The 17028-nt window shown below is 43.8% G+C and overlaps 3 protein-coding genes across 3 annotated transcripts in view; all 3 read left to right on the top strand.

Moving 5' to 3' along the window:
* The window catches only part of igf1rb (insulin-like growth factor 1b receptor), a 41973-nt gene extending 37301 nt beyond the window's left edge, over positions 1-4672 (top strand). Inside the window, 1 exon segment of the mRNA XM_076077815.1 lies at positions 236-4672. Within this exon segment, the coding sequence (XP_075933930.1) occupies positions 236-710 (475 nt within the window). The 3' untranslated portion in view covers positions 711-4672.
* Positions 4673-5371: 699 nt separating this feature from the next.
* On the top strand, positions 5372-10935 carry lrrc28 (leucine rich repeat containing 28). Its single transcript, XM_076077816.1, has 10 exons — positions 5372-5739; positions 6193-6434; positions 6558-6598; positions 6942-6979; positions 7294-7431; positions 8243-8449; positions 8562-8664; positions 8899-9083; positions 9644-9803; positions 9956-10935. Exons 2-10 carry the CDS (start codon positions 6267-6269, stop codon positions 10023-10025), a joined length of 1110 nt encoding a protein of 369 aa, XP_075933931.1. The 5' UTR covers positions 5372-5739; positions 6193-6266; the 3' UTR covers positions 10026-10935.
* A 4105-nt stretch (positions 10936-15040) lies between these two features.
* The window catches only part of LOC142933801 (synaptosomal-associated protein 25-A-like), a 35020-nt gene continuing 33032 nt past the window's right edge, over positions 15041-17028 (top strand). The window contains exon 1 of the mRNA XM_076078029.1: positions 15041-15132. The gene's annotated coding sequence lies outside the window, so the exon portion shown is untranslated. The remainder of the gene's footprint in view (positions 15133-17028) is intronic.

The following is a 17028-nucleotide window of genomic DNA, read 5'->3' as shown; positions in this document are numbered from 1 at the left end:
GATCCCCCGAAATGCTACACACTGGCCCTTTAAATGCCCCTACTGTGAGCTTTGTCGTAGAAAGACTGGGCTAACCTGTGTGTGTGTGTGTGTGTGTGTGTGTGTGTGTGTGTGTGTGTGTGTGTGTGTGTGTGTGTGTGTGTGTGTGTGTGTGTGTGTGTGTGTGTGTGTGTGTGTGTGTGTGTGTGTGTGTGTGTGTGTGTGTGTGTGTGTGTGTGTGTGTGTGTGTTTGTAGGTTCGAGCTGATGCGAATGTGTTGGCAGTACAATCCCAAGATGCGTCCAGCCTTCGTGGAGATCATCAGCAGCCTCAAAGACGAGCTGGACCCGTCTTTCCGAGAGGGAAGTTTCTTCTACAGCGCCGACAACAAGCCGGCCGAGGCCTCTCAGCACCACGTGGACAAGATGGACAACGTGGACACCATTCCTCTGGAACCCGCGTCTTCCACCCAGCAAACCCCAGTCCCCCAACAGACCCCGCCCTCCCCGAGCTCAGAGGCTCCGCCGGCCCCGTCGTTAGCCCCCAGCCCCCCCCCCTCTCCCTGCACGTCGAGCGCCGCCATGGACAAGCAGCCCTCCGGCCAGCCGGCGGCCAACGGGCTGTCGGGGGCGGGCCTCGCGGCGGGGGCGGAACTGCCGCCGTACGCCCACATGAACGGGGGACGCAAAAACCAACGCGCCATGCCACTCCCGCAGTCCTCTGCCTGCTGATTGGACAGGGACACCCGCCGGTCTGGGACACCCGCCGGTCTGCAACCCCTGCCAGAACCCTGATGTCTCAGCGGGTGGGATATCTCTTCTGTTCTTTTTTCTTTTTCTTTCTTTTTATCACATGCAGCAAAACCATGACCACCAGCTTGGCATGACTACTCAGTGAGGAGCAAAGACTCGCAGGAAGGTGGAGAAAACTGTCACTATACGTGCATGTTCTGCTGTACCTCCACACATCTTTTTCATATTCTTCTAGTTTTGGTTTCTACCAGCTGGCAGTCAGACGCGACACTGCCGTTGTTGCTGAGTGGGGAAAGACCAACAAAAAAAGAAACATAATTTGAGGGGAGATCTTTCCCGCTCTCTTTCCGATTGAACCTATTTTATGGATTGTTTTGGGTTTTTTACATGTATTTTCAGCTGGGAAAAACAGGCTGTGTGGGCCTGTATAAACCACCGGCGTTGTGGTCGCTTTTGAGCGGGCATTATGGTCGAAATGTTAAGCATATCTAATGGAGAAGCACTTGAGGGAGGTCGGCGTTCAGTAGTCTCGTTGCTCTGCGGGCTGGGCGTCGGCGTAATACCGGGGTCAGCAGAAGGGGAGAAAGGTCCAATCTGCCAAATTTGTTGCCAAAATTGTTCTTCTTTTTTTTGTCAAATTCTCAACTTTTTCCCCGTAACTCTCCGGATTAAAAACAAAAAAGCACTTTGATCTGCTACCACGTTATTCTTCAACGATATTAACTTCCCTCTACAGTCTGACACTACTCCTCATTGGCTGTTGCTACAGCTACTCGACTCTTCAATCAATTTGACGTTGTGGCTGCAAAAAGTTGATCTGAAATTGAGTCCTCTCACAAAGTGCCGTTCAGTCACGGTTAATAATCGCCAAATTCAATCAATAAAGAAGAGGGGGGGAGTACAAAAGTCAAATCTGAACTCCAGGTCTATACAGTCTCTCTATCGGGGGTTTGCTCCGAGTTCAGAGGAGTTCTTGCCGTTGCACACGAACAGTTTTTTTTAGACTTTGTCATTAGTCTCCGATATTGACGGCATCTCTACATGGGCAGAGCATTTATGTACGCACCAGTTGTTTGTGTCACTTTTCTAACTTTTCTACGGTTGGTGACATTTGTCATGTACAAAAAGAAAAAAAGCTGCTATTCCTTATTTCTCTTGTGGTTGTTAAATAGTTCAAATCTATATAAATATAAAAAGAGAAAAAAAAACCTCCTTGAGGTTGGCTCTACGAACGTTTCCACCACAGTCCCTTTTTTTTGTTGTTGTTTTTTTAAATGCTTGTAATTGTGTGGAAGTGTATCCGAGCTGGTTTCGTGTCTCGCGTCTACGTAACGGTACGACAGTCTGCCTTGTGCTCTGAAACACCGGAGACTTCCCCCTCCCGTCCGTCGGGAGGACAGCGATGGTAACCAATGATCCAGAGGTCAGAGGTCGGGCATCACTTCTGAGTCCCAACTAAATCTCAGGTCAAGAAGAAAAGTAAAATCCTTTTCTACTTTCCTTTTTGTATTTTTGTGCTGTCATACACAGAGACATCGTGTGTGTGTGTGTGTGTGTGTGTGTGTGTGTGTGTGTGTGTGTGTGTGTGTGTGTGTGTGTGTGTGTGTGTGTGTGTGTGTGTGTGTGTGTGTGTGTGTGTGTGTGTGTGTGTGTGTGTGTGTGTGTGTGTGTGTGTGTGTGTGAGAACCTGATTCTATGTCCCCGTCACTCTGTTATTTCATTTTCCTTGATCACTAGTCAAGAGCAGCGTTTGGTGTGAAACCAGAAGGGTCCCTGCATTAACTGTACGGAGCCCCAACACTGACAAAACAACTGAATACACTGATAAATAATACTGTTAGTTAATTAGGATGGATGTGCTTTATGCTTTTTTTCATTTGACCTCCAATCAGTTGGTTTATAAAGACAAAAGATTTTAGATAAATAGAAGAACTCATTGGGGGGGAAACGGAAACAAAACCTAAAGCTTGATTTTTGTTTTCACTCCATTTTGATTATTTAACTAACAATATTATTTATTGTTATATACAGTAATGTTTAATGATGTTTACCACATTTTGTCAGTTTCAGGCCTCCATGTCTTTGTGCTTTGTAAAAACAGAGTTCAAAGTACAAATGATTGCAAAATAGAATCACTTCAATGTAGCCTTAAACTCTTATTTTCAGTTTCACTTCCTGCTAATCAACCTCTCTCTAATCAAGGGTGGTTTCCTGTTTGCTTCTGGAGTTATCCACACTATTTATCTTCTTCCTTTTTCACATTGTTAACACGTGTTCGTAGACCAAGTTAAAAGGGTTTGAGAAATACGTGGGATTATCTTTTTTTTAATTTTATTTTTTCAGATTTAAGAAGGAATAAGATTTCACAACCGAGGACGACTCGTAAAAGCAACAAATGCTCACTAACATGAACATGTTCTCTTTTATTACAATTCTAAATCTAGATCCAGCAAAGGTTCGCACTGGTTCTACATCTGAGCGTTAGAAAGGTTGACTGAAGAAGTACGATCAGAGAGGACCACACAGAATAACCTCAAACTGTTTGGATTCCCAGCCCAGATGTTATTTATGTTATTTTTGTTAAATGTAAATCACTGTACAAATTCCCCTCGTTTTTTTTCCTCTTAATATTTAGATATTTTTTTGTTTTGTTTTGCTATTTCGGGGGACGATTTTGTTTATTCCTTCAACCATCCATCTACCTCACTTTTTTCTTTTTTCAATCTATTTACATGTACAGAAAAACAGAACGTGTCATCTCCGTTGTCTGTAATGACGACTGTACTGAGTGCTGTTAATACGGTTAAAACTCAAACCACAACCTGAGCACTGAGCCCAGTTTGTGCCACACGTCACGTGCATCTTTTTTTTTTTTTTTTCTAAAAATGAATACAGAGTGAACCCTTTAAAAACAACAACTGCTTGGTCATTTAATAGCACTTGCTGCTGTTCTGAGGGTATTTCATTCTGGAACACCCTTTAGTCACAGGGTGAAGTGCTGCTGGACTCTGATGTGATGGTTATTAATGCACGAGAGGCACAAACTGGGAGCGCCACAGCGTGTCAGCTGTGAACGGACACACATGCCAATCCACTCTGCTCGTTAGAAGGGACGGTGCGGTCTCCAAGCAGTGAGCGAGTTACTAACCGAAGACTATTTATCTTCTGGCTGGATCTCGTGTCTGAACAAACATTCTGCTGTATCTTTTCTGACGCATTAGGAAAGAAATGGGAGGCGCGCGTATACACACAGGACTGCAAGTCCACCGCGCTTCCTCCATGTGGTCAGTGTGACAGTTTCCTCTCCACTCCGAATACGTGGACTTCTTGTGGGATCTGTGTGTCTAGTTGGGGACAGTTTACACCGGTTATCTTTCAACACAACAACCCGCATCACAGGGCTTCTTCTTTTGTTTTGTTTTAAAATGTACAATCGGAAGCTGTTTGTTTCTCATGACTAATGAGTGGAGTTAAAGATGTTTCGTGCGTTGCTTCCGCAGCGGGCCGGTCGGTGCTGATGTGAGGTGAGGATGGGTATTTCAGTGTTTGTGGTCTGATGTTTTGCCTCACTTGTACCACTGGAGCAAATCAAATAAATTAGTTCTGCACCCTCCTCCCCCCCCCCCCCCCCCCTTCTTTTTTTGTTACATTGATGGCCAATTTGTTACCAAGATTTTGATGTGCGTAAGTTATTCATAGCCTTCCAGCTCCTGCGTGTTTCTATTGAAATGATCTGTTCAGATTGAAGTTTCATTTTTGGATTTCTTTTGTACATGCTGTTATAAGATTTTTTTATTTTTTATTTTCCTGTCTATATTTTCTGAGTACTGGGGGGGAAATGATTGGCTGAAGGGAGGGAGATTGTCTGTTTCTCTTGATTCTTTTTTTCTTCTTTTTTTCTACACGAGATTTAAGATTAATAAAAATGTATGCAAACTGTTTCACTGCTGGTCTTTGTTGGGACGTGTGTATTGTTTGTGCTCCCGCCGCCATATCAAGCCTTTCTGCCTGAAGGGAAGGGTTCAGTTCTATGATGCCGGACAGTTAGGGGAATATTAATGCATCATATCTCACCTGTTTTATTTTGTGAGTCAAATCTGAATTGCAACTAAACCAGCACGTATAACTTTAATGTTTTCCTCTGAAGGCCTTTTTTTCAGTTATATTTTAGTATATAATGAGTTATATTAGTAACATAATTAAATATTTTTCATATTAAACATAATCAATCTAGATGTTTGGGGCCCCTTTAATTGGGGGTGTACGTAGTGTGTGAGGGTGGACGACTGGTCCTGGCTACTGAAGAGATACTGTGATATCCAAAAACATAAATGCCCTTTATACAATGTCTGCAGTTACAAGTTACTACTCTGCAGCATAAGAAAACAATTACTATGTATACAAAAAAAGTACTCTTTATGCTCTTTTTTAGTGTTATGTTATTAGAGTATGATTACCGATGCATTAACATGTAAGCAGCATTTCAATGGTTGAGGTCATTTTTACTGCTTTAATTACTGTTGGGTGTTTTGATCTTTAACAAAACTACCTATTATATAAAAAATGACCACATAATTCATTTTTGCAATGGAACCTGCAACTAGAACTGTCAAGTCAATGTAGTGGGGAAAAGTCAAATTGTTTCCTTCTAATGTAATGTAGCTCAAGCATAAAGTACCACAAAATGTTACCTCTAGCACTTCAATACTTGAGTAAATGTACTTACTTTACACCTCTTCGTGAGGGGTGTATGTCATTGATGTTGCAGTTTAACGATGAAACAGCAGGCGGCAGCAGCGAGGCGGTCTGCAGTGAATTTAGAAAGAGAAGAAGAAGAAGAAGAAGAAGAAGACGAGCGTGACGCCTCACGTTGTTTACGACCCGACGGAGCACTGTTGTTGCTGCTCAACAGCCCCTTGCTTAGCGTCAGCTTACAAACATACATTCGGGCGGTGTCACGTGCATATGTGGAAAATAAAGTAGGATAAAATGCTCCCGCACAATTAAGGTAAATAACTGCTCTCTGTGCGGCGTTTTGTTACCTACAAGAATGTGCTAATAGCAGCTGCTTAGCTAGCATGCTAATGGAACGACGGATATAAACACAGACGGGCTCATTGAAAGCTAGCCTGCATTAGCACACCGCTAGCTACAGGCTGAATTGTGTTGTTTTTTGGCCTCATACAGCGACACCGTTTTTACAGAATACACGCAATCAGAAATATGGGTTCATTTTTGGCTCTGCTCGACACTAATATCCCTCCGCTGTATGTGTGCCTGCGCACTATTTACTAGAGTTACGCATGGCGCAGAGGCATACAAGTCACTGGGTACGAAAACGTTTTGCTTTTAATAATCCTGTTGCATGCTGTATTATCCTGGTTTTTGTTCTCAGCTGCAACGGTCAAAGCCCCAAACGCTGCTGTGTCCTGACGCCGCTGTTCATCTGCTCTTCGTTCAGGAAACAGTGATGCCATAGAGAAAGGAGGCACTGCCAAGTCTCCTCCGCCGAGGGGAGGAGAGGTTTCATCAGAAATGGCAGCTGAACTCCATGAAGCTATTTTCGTGGCCAAGCAGGAGCGCCACAAAAACCTGTTCCTGAACTACAGAAACCTGAATCATTTCCCTGTAGAGCTGCTGAAGGATGAAGGCCTGCAGTTTCTGGAGAGACTGTACATGAAGAGGAACTCGCTCACGACGCTGGTATTCCTGTGCAGCACATGCTGACTTTGCATGACTCGAGACCGCTTTGCAAATGTTTTAGAAGCTGCGTTAGTTCAGCGGGGCAATTACACAAGTTAATGTTCTGTTTCTCTCTCTCATCAGCCTGACAATCTTGCTCAGAAGCTCCCAAATCTAATTGAACTGTGAGTATCCAGCAATGCTGTGTTTTCTTTAACAGTTGTTATTTGACAGAACAGAGTTGCCTGAAACTAAACGTTCCATGACATAATACTGGCTGATGTAACAGGACAGGTGGCTGGTGAACTGTGAACTCACGACATGTGTTGTAATCTTTGTAATTTGCGCAGAATGAGGCTGTCTGATGCATTCCTAAATTGTAACGCTGACGGACTATTATACTTAGAATCATGGCCAAAAGTTAACTCCAGAACTACATTGACATGAAAATAAAAGGCCTCCCACACATTACCTGAGATCAAATAGTTTGGTCTATTCAAATTGTAACTTTTTTTTTTTTCCTTTAAGGTATTTGCACTCAAACAACATCGTCATTATTCCTGAAGGTAAGTCCTCTGATCCCTTTGTCACTTAGCTTTCACTCAACAGCATTTGACTTCCTGGCTTTGGTGAAGTCTTTATGGCCAAAGACATCTGAACACTAAAACACAGATTTAAAGTAATTCAACAATATTAAAATCTCTCAAAGTTTAAGAAAAAGATTGAGAGAAACTAAACGAGCAAACAAACCAACAGTAATGATAAAGATGAGATGCTCAGGCTGTTGAAATCAAGCACAACACACATTCATTTCTTAATACTGATGTAAAATGTGCTGGTTAAGTTTTGTCTTAACCAAAACTGTGGTTTTGATCCCCAGCTATTGGAAACCTGGCCAGACTGCAGTCATTGGACCTGAGCAACAACGCCCTCCAGTTCCTCTGTCCAGAGATTGGCCGACTGAGGTCTCTACGGCACCTGAGACTCTCCAATAATCATCTGAGATGCCTTCCTCCAGGTGAAACACAGCAGCTGTCAGTCTGTCATTTCCTCCTCATGGTCTTCAAGTGCGATTATGAAAAACACCGTTGAAATTGAAGAAGTTGTTTTTTTTAGGACTGCTGTATTAAAACTGACAAAACATCAGATCAATCATACGGTAAAGTCAAGAAAAAGATCTACACGGATATACTGTACATCTTAATTGTATATCAAATATATGTTTATAGATATGTATTACACGTTTGTTTTTGTGACACCCACATACGAGTCTCTAAATGGCAACACATTTATACTTCATTCACGGTATTCAAGACAAGTCGAGACATTTTACTTGTAACATTTCCCACTAAGTTATATTATTGTTATATTTGTTGGTGATTGTCAAGTTTTTAGTTTTTTTTTCTTGTGAGAACAGCCGTCTGAGTGGAGTTGTAAGTATTTAATTTGCCAGCAGGGGGCAATAGAGCTTCTCAACCAAACTGAACCGGATAGCAGCGTCACTGTCCTCATCAACAAGATGGAGCTTGTGTCTTTAATGCAAATGTGTGTCCAGATGATTATGTTTTCATTTCATTTGATTCTGGAGGATTAACAAAAAGTGTTGTTCAACTTGATGTTTTAATGGCGTGCTATGATTTAAAGTTTTCAACCTCAGTACATTTTGTGAATAATTCAGAAACATTGGTGACCGTTTGCCAATAATTTTTTTTGTCACGTTTCACTGCATTTAAAGCTCAGTCCGATGATGAAAAGGTCTCGGGTATTTCTTTTTTTTTAAATGGCCGACATCTAACCGGTAAAGACTGTTGCTCGTGTCCCACCTTCAGAGATCGGCGATCTGCAGGACCTGGAGACCCTGGAGGTGTCCATGAACCAGCTGATTTCTCTCCCGGACCGGCTGCACCGCTGCGCTTCGCTGCAGAACCTGACAGCCGACCACAACCTGCTGGGCCACGTTCCCCGGCAGCTCTGCTGGCTGCACCGCCTCAACCAGCTCTCCATGGCCGCTAACCGGCTGACCTTTCTCCCGCTCGGTCAGTAATGCCCCCCCCCCCCCCTCATCTGTGTGTGGCCTTAGCGATGTAGATACTGTGAGCGAGGTAATGTTAATATCTGCGTGTGTGTGTGTGTGTGTGTGTCTCACAGATCTGGGCCGATCACGAGAGCTGCAGTTTGTGTTCGTGGACAACAACGTGGACCTAAAAGGCCTTCCCTCCTACTTGTATAACAAGGTCATCGGCTGCAGCGGGTAACACAGCTTATCAAAGTTTGATTTGCGAGGTTGTGCGCCGTTCATTTGACTTGGATCACTTCAACTTATTTAGCCAGTTTGAGTTACTTTAGCTCTACATTGTTTAGATAGTGGAATCCAATTTTACATAAGTAAAGATCTGATGGAAACACCATAGAAGAAATTTTGCTACACAATGTTGCATGTGAGATTACAAAAACAAAACAAAATCAGCGTGTCGCTCCCGTGCAGGTGTGGCGTGTCAGCGCACGGGTTGGCGGGCGACCCGGGGGAGGCGCCGGGCGAGGCGCTGAGTCGGGCTCTGGTCGGGCTCCCGGCCGAGGTGAAGGTGGTGGGCTCAGAGGCGGACAGCGTGGTCCCCCTGGAGGAGATCGCCATGAGAGCCCTGCACCGCATCTACCACCAGCGCCCGACAGGTGAGGAGCGCTGAACACCGTATAGATGTATGAATGTGGCCAGCTGGGCCTCACTGACAGAATAGACTCTAACCGACACTTAGCTTTAGCTTATTGGCACTGTTGGTTATTTGTTTATACTGAGCAGCTGTCAGCCTCTGACAGTAGGCAGCAGGGGTGTTGAGATGTACCGGTATTGGTGGTAACCGGGATATTATAGCAAATATAATGTTAATGAAGCACATAAGATAAGAACTCATGTTCCCCCCACAAGTGATTTTGTTGCAGTTGACATTGAATTGATGGCAGATGTTCGGCCTTGTGGATGATTTTAGTTTGTTTTTGTTTTTGTTTTTAAATGATTTCGGCCACAATAATCGTGAAAATCTGCTATTGTGAAAGCTGTGACTCCACTTCAAAGCTTGGAACTGTATAAACATAAAGTCAACTGAGAAAAAAAAGAAAGTTGAACAACAATAAATGCACCAAACAAGCAAAATGAAAACACCTCTCACTGGAGATTCCACTCCATCAAGTTACATAAAATAACTTAGTTCTGACTGCTTCTTTTTTATTTTTAGACCTCAGCTTGCTGCCTCCCATCACCCTCCCCAAGAGCCTGCTGGACCTGCTGCAGTTCCCCCTGGGACACTGCCACCGCTGCAGTCAAACCATGTTCACCATCATCTACCCCAAACTCTTCCCCCTCCGTGACACGGCACTGGCAGGCGTGCACCGCAGGTCAGAACAAGCGCACCCCGCGTTCCCTTTGAGGTTGCCTACAGAGCCACGGCAGAACACTGACCGCCACATGTAGAAACCTCCCTCTTTATTTTTCTCTATGAGTTATGAGCCGTCATCTTTCTCACTGATTAATTTTTTCCTTTTTGAAGGACGACGGTGAGTTTCGTGGCCTACTGCTGCTCCAGTCGCTGCCTCCGGACCTTCGACCTCCAGGGATGACGTCGTTTCCTCTGCCCTGCACACGTTCGCTCGGGAGCTGCCGAGCGGTTTCCAGAAAGGCGGCAGGTAACGGCTCGTAGTTTGTGTGCATCTCGGGGACGGACGGTGAGCTCTGCGCTTCGTCGGCGGTACGAAGAAAGAACCACGATGAAGATGTCCGGCGGGACGGATGACGGACAAGTTTCAAGTGCAAGACTCAAAACCTACGTGATGTTCCTGAATCCAACCAACAGGGAGGAAAGTAATTCTCTGTGTTCTGGGAGATCTACATAATAACTACCATGTGTGAGGAGTAAACTTAAAGTATTAGACCTGAAGTCACTACTAACAAAAGGGCACTTTGTAAGAACACGCACTGTTTGATTTTTGATGAAATCTGTCATTTTTCACACAGAGGTTTATTGCAACAGACATCCCGTTGATTGTGGAGTCATATTCGAGGTATTAGTCTTTCTAGTACAAGGGGGGCGAGGGGCAACGTGCATCTATTTCACGTGTCATTTCCAGCAGCAGGCACAGAGACGTAATACAAAATATGAATGTATTCATAAAATCAGTAAAACAGAGTTTGCAGCGTCAGTCATTTTGGAAAGGTATCCATTGTTTTATAAATGCGACTGCTGTTGGAACAGGATTTGCTATGTTATTAACATGCTAAAAACAAATGTGTTTTTATCTTTGCATTAACCTAACTGTGGTGAAAGATTAGCATGAACCCAAAACTATGGAACAGGTTTAAACGTCTGAGGTCAAAGGTCTCTGTCGGGAATCAGGTTTGTGCTCATCAGAGGTTCTCACGTTAAACTGATGCTCGTGTGTTAATGTTCATTACTGTGTTGTACAATTCTAATTTATCTTTTGTTTTTGATTGTGTTAAGTTTGGCAGTAAATGTTGACTGATTATAACATCTTTCTTTGAATTTCTGTCTTTTTTATTTATTTATTTATTTTACACCAAAGACGGTTTGTCAGAGAGGAATGCATAAAAAATGTGTTAACACAAACTTATCAAAATTCTCTCCAGCTGTTAAAGCCGACTGACAGCTGATCCAGCTGTGATCAGCTGATCCTCCGTCATCAGTAACAGACGTCGCTTCACGTGACGCAACTGAGGAAAGGACGTCTCATGTCTCTTAAAACATATTTCCTCGTTTCCTCTCTCCTCGTATGGTTTCCTCCATGCATCCCTGGTGGCAGGGACTAAGACGCAAGGAAAGGACGCAAGTGAGGGAAACGGCCGGGGATGCAATTAAGAGACTTGAGAAGTACCCGAGGAGACGCGTATAGTCGTACGTGGGTCTGGCCTAACCACACTTTGTAGCGTCGCTGACCGTCTCTCCTGGAAGTCTGGCAATCAGAGACACTTATAGCTGTTCATGTCAGTAGGTCAGGACGGTCGAGCTCTTTGGCTCTCCTGTGGGATGCAGAACGAAACAAACATCCTGGCAACAGGCTTCATCACACGCACTACCTACACTCCTTAGACTCTCCTCTCCTCATATGTTGTTTGTGTCAAGGAATTATTGTTACGTGTGTATCAACAGCTTTCTGAAATACTGTCTGTGAGTGATAATAGAGGGCTGTGTAGCAGGAGGCACACAGCGGCAGCGTCACCAGGATCGATGGCGTGTTGAGATGATCCTCTCTGGCTGGAGCTCCAGCTCTCTGCCCTCCCTCTGGGAATATCGCATCTCTGCTGACTGCACTCATGAAACACCGATTCACTGCAGCATGTTTACATGAAAACGTATGGCACACAAGCCACACACACATGGGGTACTTCTCAAGTCCCGTTTCCCTCACTTGGGTCCCTTCCTTGCGTCTTAGTCCCTCCCAGGGATGCATGGAGGAAACCATGCGAGGAGCGAGGAAACGACAATTAAGAGACTTGAGAAGTGGGCCTACCCGCAGACAAAACATGATGAAAGTTATAAATACAAGATCTGCACCCAATGAACAGAAAATGCACCTATTAGTCTATCTACTGTATCTATAATGTTAGCCATACCAATGATAATCCATTACTTTTGCTATCAATTTCAACCCCTTATCTGTCCATTTCACCGTGTTCAAAGTTGGTTGGGAATCACTGCATGTGGTGAGAGCTCCAGGCAGCACCGATTTTTCTCTTTTTGATACAAGCTGAGTAGGCCGTGATACTAATGAATTACAACAATTTATCAGTGATTTCTCTACAGATATGGATTATCGTGGGCCCGGTATTGTTGCAGGTTTTTCTTAGCACCCAAGTCGGCAAAGCAGCTACTGTATAGCTGTTGAGTGGAGCCCGTGTTGTGAGACACAACATGCAGCAGCTCAGTCGTTTCCTGTGGTCGAGCGCGAGGGGTGACTGACAGACTGAACAACAGCCGGCTGGAGCGCATGGAGATGTCACACGAACTGTGACAAGTCACGTCATGATCACAGAATGGTCATTTCTGGGGGAAGTGTATAGTATGTTCACTGAAAAAAAAAAAAGCTTGTGATTCTGTTCCCTGTTCACATCTCAAATGTCACGCACCAATCGGTGGCAACACAGCGAGTGAGATTAATTGCGCTGTTGGATCATTGATGTGGGAGGGAGGTGTGTAAGGGCTGGTAATGATCTGAGCCACGCGCGGCGCAGACGGTCGATCCTTCTGCACATCCTCTGTTGAGCCGATGTCTTTTATACGACCCGACGGGTTAACTGGATGTTCTGCTGTTAAAATAAATAAATGTCAGTATGGTGTTTATCTAATGGCAGCAGTGATGAGTGTTCAACAGTCACATGTGTTGAACTGGGATGTGAGAAACAGCCGCACAGAGACGGAGCGGAGAGTACATCCGTCCTCACCTCTGCATGTCTCTGACATTACCTCCCTGACATGATCTTTCCGGAGTCGCAGTTTTTAATGAAGGCACTGTGTCTCTGACCTTTGACCTCCCGAGTGCAGGCTGCTTTATAAAAGAGTTCCATTTCAGCTGCACTCACTGTACACAGCTGCAGAAGTAAAGGTCACACAGGACACAAATGGCTAACATTTCATACCAAAAAGACAAAAAACAGGGCCAAAAGGCTGTTTTTGTAATGATTCTCCTCAGTGGTTTTAATCTATAATTCATCACATTCAGTTCAGAGAAAGAGCCCGTCGTCCTTCTTTAGTTTGGTTCCTGACAGTTTATTTTTGGGAGTATATTCATGTGTCATTTGACTGACGTGTATTTGATTATGTAATGTCAAGGACTTCGGGGACAAACAGTGAGGAGGATGTATATGGCCACATATGTGCCCGCTGGGATGAATATGACGTATAGGGTAAGATAGGTTAAGATAGACTTTATTGTCCCGAAGGAAATTTGTCTTGGACACATACAGCTGTTAAAAAACACAAAAATAACATAGTGCATACATACAGTACATGCACAGACTGCCACCAGCCAACAAATATATTGCACACTGCTCATCGCACGACACACCTGTAGTCATCGTAATAGTGTACATAATATGTACAGTAAGAGTAGAGCAGTCTCATCAACATAGAATCATCATAGAAAGCACATGTGTCCAGTTAAGATACAAATCAGCGTTACAGGGGTTAGGCTCTGGCTAGCTTGTCATTTAGGGCTTTGATGGACAGGGGGACAAAGGAGTCCTTAAAGCGGTTGGGTCTGCACTGGGGGACTCTGAAGCGTCTGCCTGAGGGAAGAAGCTGGTATTCAGGGTGGAGGACATGGGTGGGGTCTGAAATAATCTTCTGGGCCTGTCTGATGGTAGTTTCATCAAAGAAAGCCTGGAGTGTGGGATGCTGTCTGACTCCCATGATTTTCATATTTTCAATATTAGCATGCTCTATATTATTGCCATGCAGTGTTTGCGGTGCAGGCTGAGCTTAAAGTGGGATCAGGTGATGTATTTAAGGTAGCAGGTCTGAGATCACTACTGCTCTAATGGAAACCTTGGTCCCCCCCCCCCCCCCCCCTCTCTGCGTCACTCACTTCGTCTCTCTCTGTCTCAGTCACTCACAGTGAATTTTAATGCAGAACTCGATTGTATGTATGCCTTGTAATAATGTCCTAAACGTTGATTAATACAGTATATTTGCATTTTATTATACATTTTTAATCAGTAGTTCTATTTTTGTTATTCAGTATTTTTAATGTTTTTCTTACTTATCCTGGTTGAAAAAAAAATGGCTGCTTGTTTTTGAAGCATTTAAAAAGGAATGGGCCGTCTTTAAAAAAAATAATTGAGATAATAAATATATTATTATATTAAAAGTAAAAATTAATACTAGCCTACTTTATTAAAATACTAGTTGTATTTTAAGTAATCCCCTCTCTGTCTTTTCATTTTTTTTTCTAACTGAAGTTTTTTATTTTGTTTTATCAGTTTTATTAAGCAGTCTCAGACGTGACGAACTACTACTGTGTTCTACAGATGCGTGTGAAATCTTGTATCTTTCATCCACCCTGTGACATCAGAGGGCGCGGCCATTTTGTGAGCAGCATCAAGTTAACACAATGAGGCAGAAAGTCAGGTGATTTAACCATCAAAGTAAAAGCCACCAAAATATCCAACAGACACAAATGTGAAAAAAAACCCCTGAGCAGCACGGGCCTGTTGTTGGTGAGGAAGAATTTTCTAGACGTTTGAGCGCCACGGGGATGTTTCCGTTTAGTCCGTTTTTTGGGATATTCAAAGGTGTTAAATAGCTTTTCAAGAATAACGGATACCTGAGGAGGTGGAGAGTCGGGTTAACTTCCAGTTATTGAAACTGGCATTTAAATGGCAGCTGAAGTTGGGCGGGAAACGGAGCTGATGGAGAAACTCATCACGCCATAGTACGGTATCTGTAATGCTGCTGTGGCGACGAAATATACGTTTCATTTGACCTCACAGGGAGCTTACTTGATACGGTTTTATTTTGTAAATTATTAACAGGAAGTGTTTGACTTCTTATTCCGTCTCGCTTTACACTTGTTGGTGGAGGAGGGGGCGGCGCGTTTCCACCGGGGACAGTCCCGTTGAGTGGAGCGGCAGCACGGTCGGACATTTTCATCCTGTGACGAAACAAATACAGCAAAATAAAAAGAAGAAGAAGAGGAGCAGTATAAAATAAACAAGGTAGGTCTGACTAGTTTGGCTTTCCTTTAAGTCCACTGTTAAAAAAACAAACAGAACAACACCACGGGAACTTCGAATTATTCATAAAATATGTGGCTGTCTTGTTCAAGTTTCCACTGGCGACTGTTTGATTGTTTGTTATTAAAGCTAATGTCCTTGCTAATTTTCAAAGCCCACGAAATCATATTTGAAGGCGTAATCAGTGTAAATGTCCCCGTGGTGTTGTTGTAGCTCCGATTAATGCGCATTAAGCGTCGCACTTTGCGGCGTTTTCTGTGTCCGTGTTTGGAGGGGAGCTTCCGTCTTAAATATATTACAGGATTAAAGTAGTTGTTTGTTATAATGATTCAATTAAAGGATGAGGCAGCCTCTGGGAAGCTGTTTCCCTCTCTAAAAGGTCGCGCGGTGAAGCGGACGGTTTCAGCACCGCGGACAGCTCCGGAGCAAACGAGCTCGAGCTGGCAGAAACACACGTGAGCTTCACCAACAAATCAGAGCTGTTGGTGTTGAAATATATGTCAAAGTCTCTTTATTTTTCATTATACAAGCAGAGGGGGGGGGGTATCTGGTTGTGAAACCAGGCGGAACGAGGCACTCCACGAGCGACAAGAAGAGAACGAGATCTGCCTTTAAGAAGCAAGAGGATTGCGTTGTCACGTTTTGGTCGATGGGAATTTAGATGGACATTGTTTTGCATCGGTCTCTTAGGAGTAGTCATGGCCACGGGGGTGTTGTGATGGAGGAGAGGCTGTCTCTGGCTACGATGTGATGATTCCCTTTTGACTTTATGTTTACATCTATCTATCTATCTATCTATCTATCTATCTATCTATCTATCTATCTATCTATCTATCTATCTATCTATCTATGTGTCTCTATCTATCTGTCTGTCTGTCTGTCTGTCTATCTATCTATGTGTCTCTATCTATCTGTCTGTCTATCTATGTGTCTCTATCTGTCTGTCTGTCTGTCTGTCTGTCTGTCTGTCTCTCTCTCTCTCTCTGTCCGTCTATCTCTCTCTCTCTATCTGTCTATTTCTCTCTATCTATCTATGTGTCTGTCTGTCTGTCTGTCTGTCTGTCTGTGTTCTGGGAGAGTAGAAGTACATTGTGGTGAAAAGCACTCGGTAGGAAGGCCAAAGCACTGTTGTTGTTTGGCACACCAAGAGTTTGGCAACGGTTGTGTTCCTGTGTCTCCATGCGGGGGATACGGGAACATATAATACGTATAGTTACCTCTCTGACTCACTGAAACAATATTTGTATAGATATAGTTATTGCGTCTGCCTCATTATGTGTGATGTTTTTACTCACAGCTGTTTTATTGTAGAAGAGAACCACACCTCCATTCCAGGAAAAACAGAGCGTCACACAAAGTTTTGGCCCTCCCTGCTTCCCGTCCCCCCACCGTCTCTGTGCTACAGTAATGTCAGAGAGGACAAAGAGCTCAAGTCAACCCGTAAGCAGGTCAACACCTGTGTGTTGTCGTTGTTTGGCAGCCCGGTGTTATTTGTTTTCCAGGAGTAAACAGATAGATACTTCAATTAGGACAGGAAGTGACCACGGAGCGCTCTACGCACGCTGATACCTCAGTCAACTAAAACGTACCCAGCCTCGTTAGAGCTGAAGGCACTAACTCGTGCGGCCTTTTCTATTGAGCTGATATGCTGAACCATCAGCACATTGACTCCTACACAAAGTTAGAAATTCTAAAACACATCATTTAAAACCAAAAGCCTGTGTGAGCTGTTTGCTAAACACTGCCACTGAAATCAAACACCCAATTAGCAGTCGCCTGTACCCAGAAAGCACCTGTGAAAACACTTGTAATCACTTAGAAATCAGAGCTTGAACACTATAAATAGGACAGCCTGTGTTGTGTGCACGACAACAGAGG

This window comes from Anarhichas minor, unplaced genomic scaffold, assembly GCF_050575085.1.
Source record: "Anarhichas minor isolate MPS153535 unplaced genomic scaffold, ASM5057508v1 ptg000062l, whole genome shotgun sequence".
Taxonomy (NCBI): domain Eukaryota; kingdom Metazoa; phylum Chordata; class Actinopteri; order Perciformes; family Anarhichadidae; genus Anarhichas; species Anarhichas minor.
The sequence above is the reverse complement of the archived record's forward strand: the minus strand, read 5'-3'. Positions and strand labels throughout refer to the sequence as shown.

Excerpts from the sequence above, each read along its gene's own strand:
- lrrc28 (XM_076077816.1), top strand. The coding sequence starts at position 6,267 with ATGGCAGCTGAACTCCATGAAGCTATTTTCGTGGCCAAGCAGGAGCGC. Across the intron at positions 7,432-8,242 it reads TCTGAGATGCCTTCCTCCAG|AGATCGGCGATCTGCAGGAC; the intron begins GTGAAACACAGC and ends TCCCACCTTCAG. Across the intron at positions 8,450-8,561 it reads GCTGACCTTTCTCCCGCTCG|ATCTGGGCCGATCACGAGAG; the intron begins GTCAGTAATGCC and ends TGTGTCTCACAG.